General features: G+C 44.1%; 1 protein-coding gene across 5 annotated transcripts in view; it reads left to right on the top strand.

Moving 5' to 3' along the window:
• Positions 1-13348, top strand: part of LOC123809196 (myosin phosphatase Rho interacting protein) — a 171970-nt gene that overhangs the window by 140507 nt on the left and 18115 nt on the right. For all 5 annotated transcript variants that reach the window (XM_045824110.1, XM_045824111.1, XM_045824109.1 and 2 more), the window contains 2 exons: positions 11189-11306; positions 12569-12728. In XM_045824110.1, the coding sequence (XP_045680066.1) occupies positions 11189-11306; positions 12569-12728 (278 nt within the window). The remainder of the gene's footprint in view (positions 1-11188; positions 11307-12568; positions 12729-13348) is intronic.

The raw sequence follows: 13348 nt of genomic DNA, 5'->3' as shown, positions 1-13348 counted from the left end.
CTCTGATCCTGGTTATTTCCTTCCTTCTACTTGCTCTGGACTGTCTTTGTTGTTGTTCCTCGAGTTCTTGTAGGTGTAGGGTTAGGTTGTTTGTTTGAAATGTTTCTATCTCTTTTAGGTAGGCCTGTATCTCTATGAACTTTCCTCTCAGGACTGCCTTTGCTGTGTCCCATAAGATTTGGGTTGTTGTGATTTCATTTTTGTTTTCAGGAACTTTTTGACTTCTTCCCTAATTTAATTCTTGACCCATTCATTGTTTAATAGCATGCTATTCAATCTCCATGATTTTGAGTGTTTTGGGTTTTTCCCTTGGGGTTGGTTTCTACTTTCAGTCCCTTGTGGTCAGAGAAAATGCTTGGTATGATTTCAGTTTTCTAAATTTGTTGAGACTTGTTTTATGTCCTATCATATGGTCTATCTTTGAAAATGTTCCATGTGCATTTGAAAAGAATGTGTATTTAGCTTCTTTGGGATGAAGGGCTCTATATATATATCAGTTAAGCTCATTTCATCTAGAGTATTGTTCAATGCCACAATATCTTTGTTGATATTTTGTTTGGAAGATCTGTTCATTTTTGACAGGGGGGTGTTAAAATCCCCTACTATAATTGTGTTGCTGTTAATATCTTTTTTGAAGTCCTCTAAGAATTTCTTTATGTATTTGGTTGTTCCTATGTTGAGTGTATATATGTTTACAATGTTTATGTCTTCTTGGTGGATTCTTCCCTTGAGTATTATGAAGTGACCTTCTGGGTCTCTCTTTATGGCCCTTTTTTGGAAGTCTCTTTTGTCTGATATGAGTATGGCTACCCCGGCTTTTTTTTCCTGTCCATTTGCTTGGAATATTTGTTTCCAGCCCTTCACTTTCAGTCTGTGTAGGTCTTTTGTTCTGAGGTGGGTGTCTTGTAGGCAGCATATGTGTGTTTCATGCTTTCTTATCCATTCAGCTATTCTATGTCTTTTGATTGGAGCATTCAATCCATTTACATTTAAGGTTATTATTGATAAGTAGCTATTCATTGCCATTTTTGTACTTGTGTTCCTTTCTCTCTCTCTCTTTTCCTTCCTTAAAGCAGTCCCTTTAGCATCTCTTGCAGAGCTGGTTTGGTGGAGGTGTATTCTTTTAGACTTCTTTTGTCTGGGAAGCTCCTTATTTGGCCTTCTGTATTGATTGAGAGCCTTGCGGGGTAAAGTAGCCTTGGTTCCAGTCCTCTGGTTCTCATTACTGGGAATATTTTTTGCCATTTTCTTCTGGCTTGTAGTGTTTCCTTTGAAAAGTTAGTTGCTAATCTTATCGGGCTCCTTTGTATGTTACTTTCTGTTTCTCCCTTGCTGCCTTTAGTATTCTCTCTTTGTCTTGGAATTTTGCTATTTTAATGATGATGTGTCTTGAAGTGGGCCTCTTTGGGTTCCTCTTGATTGGGACTCTCTGTGTTTTCTGAATTTGTGTGACTTTTTCTCTCATCAAATTAGGGAAGTTTTCCATCGTTACTTTTTCAAATAGGTTTCCTATCCCTTGCTCTTCTTCTTCTCCTTCTGGTATCCCTATTACACAGATATGATTATGTTTCATATTGTCTTGCATTTCTCCTAATCCCTCTTCATTCTTTCTGAGACTCTTTTCCTTTTCTTGCTCTTTCTGGGTGTTTTTTTCTACTTTGTCCTCTAACTCGCTGATCCGATCTTCTGCTTCATCGATTCTGCTTTTGATTCCTTCTACTGTGTTCTTTAGTTCAGAAATTGTATTCTTCATTTCCTCTTGGCCTTTGTTAATAGTTTCTTTTTTTTTTTCATGTTGATACAGTTTGCAGTGAGTTCATTGTAGCTTCCCTATAGTTTCTGGTAGCTCATTCTGAGCTCATTGAGCTTCCTCATCACCATTGCTTTGAACTCAATATCTGGTAGTTGAGTTGCCTCTCTTTCATTTAGCATTCTTTCTGAGGCTTCCTCCTTTCCTTTCATTTGGGGATTGTTTCTTTATCTTCCCTTTGTTTGTGAGACTCTTCCTGTTAGCCTCAGCTTCTTAAATTGATCTGTTCTTGCTCCCTGGGTTTATGGTGTGAACTTCGGTGATAGAATAGCTGTGAGTTTCAGTGGTGCAGCCTCCTTGATCTCCCGAACTCACTGCTCTTTGGCTGTCATTTAAGTTGGCTCTGTGTTTGTCTTTGGGTTTTGATTGTTGTTGGGTATCTTTTTGGTGGGTCCTTCCCACCAGCTGGTTAACTGAGAGTCACTCTGTCTACCACCTCTTGTATTTTGTTGTGCTGGTGAGGGTAGGTTGTGTTGAGGGTGGTTCTTCCATGTGTACAAGGTTTTGAGGATTCTCTGTTGCCCTTGTTAAGTTGTTTCTATTGGGTAGTGTCTCCACTGTTTAGTTGTATTTCCAGATAGGCTCTGGATTGAGGTTTGTGTGGTTTCCACTCCCTCCTTCACCTTCTTCTGTTGTTACCTGTTAGTGGTTCGTTTGTTGTTGGGTTTCCTCTTCCCGTGGGTATGCTGGTGTTCACAGCTTCCACCTACTCTTTTTTGTGATCAGTTCGAGGAGGGAGGCAAAATGGTTTAAGACAGCAGGAAAGTATTCTATGATATCTATAGTTGCAGCCGGTAGAGAAGAGATAGGGGATCCTTTTGCTATGTGTAGTGTTAACCATGATCTTATACCCAACTAGCCACTTTTTAGAAAGGATGGAGAGAAGATAAGACTCTTATTGGGGAGGAAGGGATTGTGACTTCCATCTAGAAAGCCGTGGGGTTGTTGGAGGTCAGATTCTGAGGTAAGTTGTGAGTAAAGGGTAGAAAAGAAGTGTGAGAGAATAGAGTTAACCACAATAGTAATAGAGTTCAGGAAACTGAAGTGGGCTAAGATTTGGGAGGGGTGTTGTGTAGTATTTACAATTGTATGAAACAGCTATTATTTACAGTAATATTAGAGCAACAATCATATGACAGAATTTGTGTGATCTGGATAACAAGAATAGGGAGTATAGGACCTTGAGGAGTGTGCTAATGGAACACGAGTTAAGTGGGAGACAGTAAATTAACAATACACTGTGAAAGAGAGAACAGGGAAAACTTGTCAAATGATACAGTTTAACCTGCCAAGCAAAGAAGACTGTACAGAAAGAAGAGGAATACAAAAATACGATTGAAATAAAAGATGTAAGAATAATTTAAAAAAATACAAATATGCAATAACTTACAGGTTCTCTGTAATTGCAAAGTGAAGTTTGTCACACTGTCTCAGCTGTTGGGATGCCCCCTCTTTGGGTCCAGCTCTGGTCTTTTCACAGTTCCAGGTTTTTTTGTCTCACTTGTGGGTATTTAAAAAGAAAAGGCAGTAGAGAGGAAGAAGAGATAAAATTGGAAAACAAGGAAGAAGGGATAAAACAAGATAGGAAAGAGAGGAAAATGGAATTAAAAGATAAAAAATAATAAAAATTAGAAAATTACTCTTTAAAACTTTTTAATATATTTTATTGACTATCCTATCTCAGTTGTCCCATTTCCCCCCTTCACTCCCCTCCACCCTGTGCACCCTCTCCCACCCACATTACCCCCTTTAATTCATGTCCATGTGTCATACTTACAAGTTCTTTAGCTTCTACATTTCTCATACTATTCTTACCCTCCCCCTGTCTATTTTCTCCCTACTGTCTATGCTACTTATTCTCTGTAACTTTTCCCCCTCTCTCCTCCTCCCACTCCCCTGTTGCTAACCCTCCATGTGGTCTCCATTTCTGTGGTTCTGTTCCTGCTCTAATGGTTTGCTTAGTTTCTTTTGGTTTTGCTTTAGGTGTGATTGTTAATAATTGTGAGTTTGCTGTCCTTTTACTATACATGTTTTTTTTTAATCTTCTTTTCTTAGATAAGTCCCTTTAACATTTTATAAAATAAGGGCTTGGTGATGATGACCTCCTTTAACTTGACCTTATCTGAGAAGCCCTTTATCTGCCCTTCCATTCTAAATGAAAGCTTTGCTGGATAGAGTAATCTGGGATATACGTCCTTGTCTTTCATGACTTGGAATATTTCTTTCTAGCCCCTTCTTGCCTGTAAGATCTCTTTTGAGAAATCGGCTGACAGTCTGATGGGAACTCCTTTGTAGGTGACTGTCCCCTTATCTCTTGCTGTTTCTAGGATTCTCTCCTTCATTTTTACCTTGGCTAATGTAATTATGATGTGCCTTGGTGTGTTTCTTCTTGGGTCCAACTTCTTTAGGACTCTCTGAGCTTCCTGGACTTCCTGGAAGTCTATTTCCTTTGCCAGACTGGGGAAGTTCTCCTTTATTATTTGTTCAAATACGTTTTCATTATGTTGCGCTTCCGCTTCCCCTTCTGGTACCCCTGCAATTCAGATGTTGGAACATTTAAAGATATCCTAGAGGTTCCTAAGCCTCTCCTCATTTTATTTAATTCTTATTTGTTTATTCTTTCCTGTTTGGTTGTTTCTTTCTTCTTTCTGGTCCACTCTATTATTTTGAGTCCTAGTTTCCTTCCCATCACTATTGGTTCCCTGTGCATTTTCCTTCATTTCTCTTATTGTAAACTGCATTTGTTCATCTAATTTGCGACCAAAATCATCCAATTCTGTGAGCTTCCTGATCCACCAGTGTTTTGAACTGTGCATCTGATAGGTTGGCTGTCTCTTGGTTGCTTAAAAGGATGAGTTCTGGGGCATTGATTTGTTTTTTTGTTTTAGCCATCTCTCTCCTTTTTTTTTTGGTCTGGTCCCTCCTGTTATGGTGAGGGGCGGAGCCTTAAGGGTTCACCAGGGCTGGGCACCCGAGTTGCTAGATTGTGAAGTTGTATGTGGGGGTGGGGTTGAGAGGGAACAGTGACGGTTGCTCCATTCTCTGTGGGACTTTAGTCCCTTCTCTGGGACCCTGGGTTGTGTGCCCTGCCCTGCTCCACAATCGCCACCTCACTGGGTCTGCCAGCTGCTGCTTGCGTACTCAAGGTCTACCCACTGTGATCTTACATGTCCCAGATGCCCTACGTGCCTCAGATGCCTTGTGCTCCTAACTCTCTCTGCTCTCCAGGCCGTGACCTGCGCCTGGCTGTTCGTCTCCACCCCTGCTATGGGTCTGGGTGAACGGATCTATTTCAACTTCTTGGTTGTCTGACTTCTATTCAGATAAATTCTCTGTCAGTTCTGGATGTTATTCTGCCTCTAAAATTGTTGTTCCAATCTTGGTTGTGCGTGGAGGTACAGTGCGTTCACTTATGCCTCCATCTTGGCTGGAAGTCAGAAAATTACTTATGGAAAAAAAGGCTCTTGTTGGTTTCAAACTGGCTAAACTGTTTTTTCTGGTTGCAGCAGACTGAGGGGCAATTGGTACGGCTTTACTCCTTTCCCGATCTGCACTCAGTCAGCCTCCTGTGCACTCTCCCCAAAGCTAGTCTGGCGCCTCTCCTTGACGCATTGGGTGTAGGATCCAGTCCTTCCTAGGAGCGCACTTTCCCTGGGGTTACTGCTGTGGGCAGGGGTGCAATGCACGCTCGCTCTGGCAGGCTGCCTCAGCCCCACTGGTTCGGGTGCGGCTCCGTCCCAGTGCTATGGGGGTGCACAGGGCCTTCCGAGCAACCTTGGGATTGCTGCCCAGCTGGGTGGGGAGTAGACCTGAGTGATTGTTGCAGGAGAATTCCCCAAAGAGTGTCTCTCTTTTTACTTTTTCGTTTTGAGAAATTCCTCCTGCTCAAGCCTGCTGCTCTGTACAGCGGCTTGGCTTCTTGCACAGCCAGTTCTCCAGCACAGCCAATCCTCCAGCCATACTGGTGACTATCAGGGTCAGGGCCTGTCACTGTGCGACTCTCAATTCGCCCCAGCCAGCGTCCACAGACTCCGTGGGTGCTCACAGCCCCTGTGTGTTTGCCACTTAGTCCTTATTCCCCTCTCTGCAACTTCAAACAACCAGGTCTCTCCCAGTGCTACTCAAACCTTGTTTGTTCAGGGAGGGAGCAGTTGACTGGTCTCTCTCCCAAGGACCCTATGGCAGACCAGGCGGCGGGTGCCAGGCTTCTGAGTGCAGCCACCTTGGTCCCCGCACTGGTCCCTGGGACCTTATTGTCCTGAAGCACTCACCTTACCATCTAGTTTTTCAGTGTCTACTACAATTTTTGGTCTCTTATTTTCATATATGCTGGGGTACTGTTGGCTACTTGCTCTGTTCCTCCAGAGATCAACTAGATTTTTCTCCCATGTGTAGGGAAAAGTGGAATCTGCTCCCTCCTACCTCATCGCCATCTTCTTCCTCCTGGATTCTTTATTTGAGATTTTTTTCTTTTTAAAAAAGATTTTATTTATTTATTTTTAGAGAAGAGGGAAGGGAAGGAGAAAGAGAGGGAGAGGGAGAGAAACATCAATGTGTGGTTGCCTCTCACGCTCCCCCATCTGGGGAACTGGCCTGCAATCCAAGCATGTGCCAAGACAGGGAATCAAACCAGCAACCCTTTGGTTCACAGGCCCATGCTCAATCCACTGAGCCGTGCCAGCCAGGGCAAGATCTGGTAACAAAAGATCTTTCTTTTTTCTTGAGATAGGCCTATATGGCTATGAATTTCCCTGTTACTACTGCATTTGCAGTGTTCCCTAGATTTGGGGTGGTCGTGTTTTCATTTTCATTTGTCTCAGGGTATCTTTTGATTTCTTACTTGATCTCATTGTTTAGTAGCCTGTCATTTAGTCTCTATATGTTCATGTGTTTTTCACTTTTTTTCTTGTAGTTGACTTTTAAGTTTGTATCATTGTGATTGGTGGAGATGCTTGATATAATTTCAATATTAAATTTATTGAGACTTGTTTTTGAGTCTTTCGCATATGTTGTATCCAGAGAATGATCCGTGTGCATGTGAATAAAATGTGTGTTCTGCTGTCATGAAATGCTCTGAAAATATCAATTAAATCTATCTGATCTAGTGTGTAATTTAAGGTTGCTGTTTTCTTGTTGGTGTTGTGTTTGGAAGATTTAGCTATTGATGTCTATGGGGTGTTAAAAACACCTAGTATGACAATTGCTGTTAATCTCTCAATGTTCATCAAGATTTCCTTTCTATATGTAGGGGCTCCTGTATTTGGTGTGTGAATGTTTACAATGGTTATATTTTCTCTTGAATTGAGTCTTTTGTAATTGTGAATTGTCCTTCTTTGTCTCTTATTATGGCCTTTGTTTTAAAGTCTGTTTTGTCTAATATATGTCCTGCTACCCTAGCTTTTTATTCATTTTCATTTGTGTGAAATGTCTTTTTCCATTCTTTTTAGTTCCAATCTGTGTATATCTTTTAGTATATCTTTTATTCTGACATGGGTGTCTTGTAGACAGCATATATATCGTTCTTGTTGTTGTTGTTTTTATTTTCACCTAAGGATGTTTTTATTGATGTTAGAGGGATGAAGGAAGAATGTGAGAGAGAAACATTGATCAGTTGCCTCCTGTATGCACCCTGAACAGGGGTAGAACATGCAACATGGATATGTGCTCTGACCGGGGATCAAACCACAATCTTTTTGGTGTATGGAATAGTGTTCCCACTAATTGAGTCTCCCAGCCAGGGCTGAATCTTGTTTTTTATCCATTCAGCTACCGTATATCTTTTGATAGGAGCATTTAAGCCATTTATATTTAAGTTGATTATTGATAGGTATGCATTTATTGCCATTTTATCTTTTAACTATGTTGTTTATTTCTTTCTCCTCCTTCCCCTCCTCCCAGTCCCTTCAACATTTCTTGCACTTCTGATTTAGTGGTAATAAATACCTTTAGCTTTTTCTTGCCTGGGAAGCTCTTCAGTTCCCCTTCAATTTTAAATGTTAGCCTTGCTGGGTGGAGTAATCTTGGTTGTAGGTCCTTGCTTTTCATCACTTTGAATATTTCTTGCCAATCCCTTCTGGCCTGAAATGTTTGTTTTTGAGAACTCAACTGACAGTCTAATGGGAGCTTCATCCTTGTGGGTAACTAACTGCTTTTCTTTTGCTGCTTTTTAAGACTCTCTGTTTTTCACATTTGCCGTTTTATTATGATGTGTCTTGGTGTGGGCTTTTCTGGATTCATCGTGTTTGGGGCTCTCTGTGCTTCCTGGACTTGTGTGTCCTTTTCCTTCACCAGATGCAGGGAATTTTCAGTCATTATTTCTTCCAATAGGTTCTTGATCCCTTGATCATTCTCTTCTCCTTCCAGTACCCCTGTAGATGTTGTTATGCTTGATGTTTTTCTAGAGATCCCTTAAACTATTCTCATTTGGGTTTTTTTTGCTGCTCTGCTTTCTGCTTTGTCTTCCAAATTGCTGATTAGATCCTCTGCTTCATCTAACCTGCCATTCTTTCTAGTGTATTCTTCTTTTGGATATTATAGTCTTCATTTATGCTTGGTTCATTTTTATGGTTTCTATGTCCTGTTTTGTTTACTATCTCTGTAAATTCTCACTGAGTTCATCCATTCTTCTCCATTCTTTGAGCAGTCTTATAAGCATTGCTTTGAACTCTGTATCTGGTAGATTGCCTACCTCTGTTTTATTTAGTTCTTTTTCTGAAGTTTTCTTCTATTTTATTGGGGCATGTTTCTTTGTCTTTCCTTGTGGCAGCTTCTCTATGTTTGTTTCTGTGTATTAGGTAAAGCTACTATGCCTTGTGGTTGCTAGGGTGTCCTTAGGTTAGTGGGTGTCCTGTGGGGGCTCAGTGATAGAGTCTCCTTGGTCACCTGAGCCGGGTGCTCCAGAAATGTCTCTTTTATGGGTTGTGTGTCACCTCCTATTGTTGTTGAGTATTGATTGCTATTGGCTCCTTCATTAGTGTATTTGACCCTTGGGCTGGCTGGCTGTGAAGATCAACCCCAATGGCAATGTACAAGCACCTGTGTGGGGACTGACCCCACTAGCAGAATTCACCCCAACAGTCTTTTGTTTGCCAAGATCTCCCTTTGGACCTGCTGCTTGTGAAGCTAAGTGGTTCTTGCTTTGTGATCTGAATTCCTCCACTTTATGTGTTGGTTCTGGGGCCTTGTGGAAGGAACTGTGATGCAGATCAATGTCAAGGCTACCTGTTTGATGCTACAAACCAATCCCCCCAGTTTGTGGCTCTTCTGCTGGGTCTCACTGTGCATGGGAGAGGCCAAGCTGGTGACCAGGGCCAGCTTCCACTAGCACTGAGCCTGGAAGCAAGTCAGCAAAAGTCCCAAGGCACCCCGTGATCTGCCTCCACCTGCTGGCTGACTATCAGGCTAAGTCACTGAAAGAGCTTCTAACACTCTGGGAGTGCTCAGCCCAGAGAGATGGCAAGTTTTTTGACAGTTGTGTAATGTACATTTTCAGTGAGTCAATAGGAAGGGGAAAGTGGTATTCACAGTACTGATACAGATCAGAATCGGCACCAGTCCTGGGGCTGAGGCCATTTAGCAAAAGTCTCAGGGTATATTGAGGCCACCTTCCACCTGCCAGGTGCCTGTGGGTTTTTGTGGTGTGGTGGGGTCTCGGAGTCATCTGCTGGTGCTGAGGCCAGCCAGCAGAGTTTTTCAGGCCCAAAGAGACCACAATTTTACCATATGATAGGAGGGCTCTGCATAGGATTGGTAGCACCAGTCAGGCATGTAAGGGGAAAATGGCCTTCACCCTAGAGCCACACAACTTAGTCTGTCCCTGAGTCTGTCCATATCTCCTTGAGAGTCTTCTAAGAGAGTATGCCCCAAAGGCCAGGCTGGCCATAGCCAGCTGACTATTTTTGCAGGGTATCGGTTTGGCAGGTGGGGCTGTGGGGAATTGTGAGGATGGGGCTAGTGGATCTTGGGGGTGGGAGATAGTCCCTGCTCCAGAGCCATACAACTCAGTCTCTGTCACCCACCTTGGGTTCACCCTCAAGAGCCCTTCAGAGAAGTCTACATGCCATGGACTAAGGCAGCTGACTCCTCTATAGTCATGAGCTCAGCAGGGTGCGAGGACAGGGAGTCAGAGGGGAGGGCTAGTTATAGTGCATTCTTGTAGGCTGATGCTGCAGGGAGGGGAGTGCTCAGCCCAGGAGAGATGGCATCTGTGAGCCTTTGGGAGAGGGACTCAACACAGGGGCCCTGGCACCTGTTCCTTCTGCTTTCTTCCTGGAGCCACCCAACCCGGTCTGTCCTCACATAAATCCAGTTCACTACAATCTGCTCTCCCTCTACTGGACACCAGGGTGAATGGCTGCCAATTAGATTTTGTACACTGGCCTTTGAGAGAGGGTGCCTGGGTTTCTAGCGGACTCCTTTCTATCCCTGGCGGACAGAATCCCCACTGATTTTCACAGCCAGATGTTATCATGGTCTTCAGTTCCCAGCTCTGGTGCTCTGGGCTTGGGAGCCTGACATGGGGTTGAGACATCACTCCTCAGAGAGGACCTTTGCAGCTGAAATATCCCTCCAAATTTTCAACAGCTGCACATGGGTGCAGGACCAGTTTTTCTTGCATCTCAGCTGTTCTTATCAGTTTCAATGTGACTTCTGCAAATCCTTGGTTATAAGACTAGTCTTCTGTCAATTATTCAGGTTACTTGTTCTGTATTTTAATTTAATTCCAGTTTGGGCTGGGAAGAATATGAGTGTAACTTTCACCTATCCCTCCACCATCCTGGATTCTCCCCTAAGATTTTTGACAGTACTCTCTGTGGAAAAGGCTGGTTTTAGGAGCCCTTTCAGAGAGAGCTTGCAAGCCTAAAGTCAGCACTCCAGCTCGCTGACCTCCAACACACCCCGTTACATGTGTGACTCCCCCAGCCCCATCAGCCCCATTAGTGGCATTCCCCTCTGACAGACCTCTGCACAGAGTGGCCTGTAACGTCAGACTGTAGCTTCTACCTGACAAAAAATCTTTGTCACAAAGCAAATGGCACTGTGTCCTGAGAAAACAGTGCCATTGCTTTTATGTTGCCCTCCCTTTATGTAATTATACTTTCCAGTGGTTTATTGCTTTAATACCCAGAAGGAAAATAAACTAACCTAAAAGCTTGCTTGTTTTATAAACTGACACTTGAATTTAACATTGACATTTATTTAATCAGTTTGGTCTTTATTTAACATCAAAAGAACGAATGCACCTGTATCCACCCCAGGAAATGAGTTTGGGGGAGGCAGCCTGACTACAATGGGTTAAGCAGTAACTGTGGGGAGCTGTCATACTGTCTTATATGGCTCCCAGACTGTTAGTGCTGACGGCCATGTCCTTGCCCACAGCCATTGAAGCCATGAAGAATGCCCACCGGGAGGAGATGGAGCGCGAGTTGGAGAAGAGCCAGCGGTCCCAGATCAGCAGCATCAACTCAGACATCGAGGCCCTGCGGCGACAGTATCTGTAAGTCAGTTTCCTCCCCTCGGGAAGGTCTGGAGGGTAGCCTTTAAGATGGGAAAGGGTGCCTTTCCTGTGTTTTTGTGGGAGCCACATAGATGGGGTTCCAGAGGGGGGCACTGAGGGCAGCTCAGAGCCTTTTTTCCAGAGGGGCTGAGTGCCATTGAGGGTCAGCAAGCCACTAGTTCTCATGGCCCAAGGGCTTCCTGTTACTAAAACAAACAAACTGATTACCAAACTCCAGAGAATGAAGTACAGCAAAGGAAATTTTATATAATTAGCCATTTTTCAGGACTCCTCTCAGGCCATGCACAGAATTCATTCTATCCGTCAGCTGCTGCCTCCTCAGTAGCTCTCGAGAAAGGAATCTGGTCTTGGGCCTGATACCTGATGCTTCATGACCGTGTGTTGCAGAAGTAACCATGTGCCATACGTTCTTAAAAAAGCGCATGTGCTGATTCTCTTTTTACAAGCAAGAGACTGGAGGGATTACAGCAGCATAGCTGCTCATGTTTTTCCCTCTGAGACCTGCCACTACTGGGAGTCCTTGAATTAGTCACTGTGAAAGCCATGCAGAGCCAGCCTTTACTGGGGTCTTAGTGATATCAAAGAATTGAGGCCCCTGCCTCTACCAGGGCTTCCGTTTAGTGTAGTCAGAGCCAGGGCCAAGTGGGTGGCCTCCTGTGGACTGCTGTCATTCTCATCCTGGCTGGAGGGGGTGACAGTGTGCAGGGCCTGGATGCCTTGCCCTGAGGCCCTGTATCCTCAGCTCTACCCATGGGACATCCAGCCCTTCTCGAGGAGTCTGGGGTGACAGAGAACATCATCATGATGCTTTGATTTTTTTACGGGTGAATAGAGTCTGGGACTGCGTTATCAGACAAAAATTGCCTCAAAAGTTAGAGCTGAAAACAAAGTGCAAATCTGACTTCTCTCAGGAACAAGACATTTGTTTTGGCACAAGTGAATGAATTCTTTCCTGACTTCACAAGAGAGGTATTGTCTGTTGGACTGCTGAGCTACTTGAAAGAGGGTGAGGGAAGGGTACAGAATAGATTTCTATAAACTTAAAGTACTTTTTAAGTTTTCCCTTTAGTTGGGTACAAACTTTTTGAGACAACAAAATGCATAGGGCCTGCTCTGTGTTGCTCAACAGTTCTTTCTCTCGTCTTATCACCCCTCAAGCTTCACAGTGGGGACACAGAACCTGTAGAGGCGGGCTCTGGGGTGGGGAAGAGGCAAAGGAGTGAGTGGTGCCCTGTCCCCAGGGAGGAGTTGCAGTCGGTGCAGCGGGAGCTGGAGGTCCTCTCCGAGCAGTACTCACAGAAGTGCCTGGAGAATGCTCACCTCGCCCAGGCGCTAGAGGCCGAGCGGCAGGCCCTACGGCAGTGCCAACGTGAGAATCAGGAGCTCAACGCCCACAATCAGGTGAGCCCATGCTCAAGCTAGGGGCCAGGCCTCAACTTCAGGGTGGCCCCAACTCTCTACAAGCACTACCCCAACATCTGACATCTGCCAGTGTGTTGACAGAAACTCTCTGCACATGCTGGAGCGGTGGCCACCTGCCACATGAACCAGGTGTTTACACTTGGACTCTAAGATGTCTCAGTTTCTTCTGAGTGTCTCTGAATTTCTGCTTTGTTGTTGCTTGGTAGGGCCTGTCAGGATCATTGCACCCTGTCCGGATCTCCTGTCCCCAAGTCTAGGACCAGGTGTAAATGTCTCCCAGTCAAGACCATATACTGCTCACAGTTATTTTTGTCAGGATATTCTCAAAATTTGCCTACTTCTCAGAAAACTGGGATGCATTTAAAATCCTGGCTAATGGATAGACTAGAGGTAGCTTTAGTTTGATAAAAGCTCTGTGAGTTCCAAATTGGAGCACCATCCTCACAACCCCACTGCTCATATCCCCAGGCACTGAGCAGACATGTTGGCCTGGTTCAGGTGCAAGGCTTCCACAGGCCTATGGCCAACCTGTATGAGGGTGCTCCAGCAGGACTGTTTTCACTTAGTCACTGCAATGGCCTGATGAACATTTGTCAGTT

Source organism: Phyllostomus hastatus, unplaced genomic scaffold (assembly GCF_019186645.2).
Source record: "Phyllostomus hastatus isolate PE091 unplaced genomic scaffold, TTU_PhHast_1.1 phas_scaffold_55, whole genome shotgun sequence".
NCBI lineage: Eukaryota > Metazoa > Chordata > Mammalia > Chiroptera > Phyllostomidae > Phyllostomus > Phyllostomus hastatus.
This window is presented reverse-complemented; position numbering and strand designations above follow the sequence as displayed.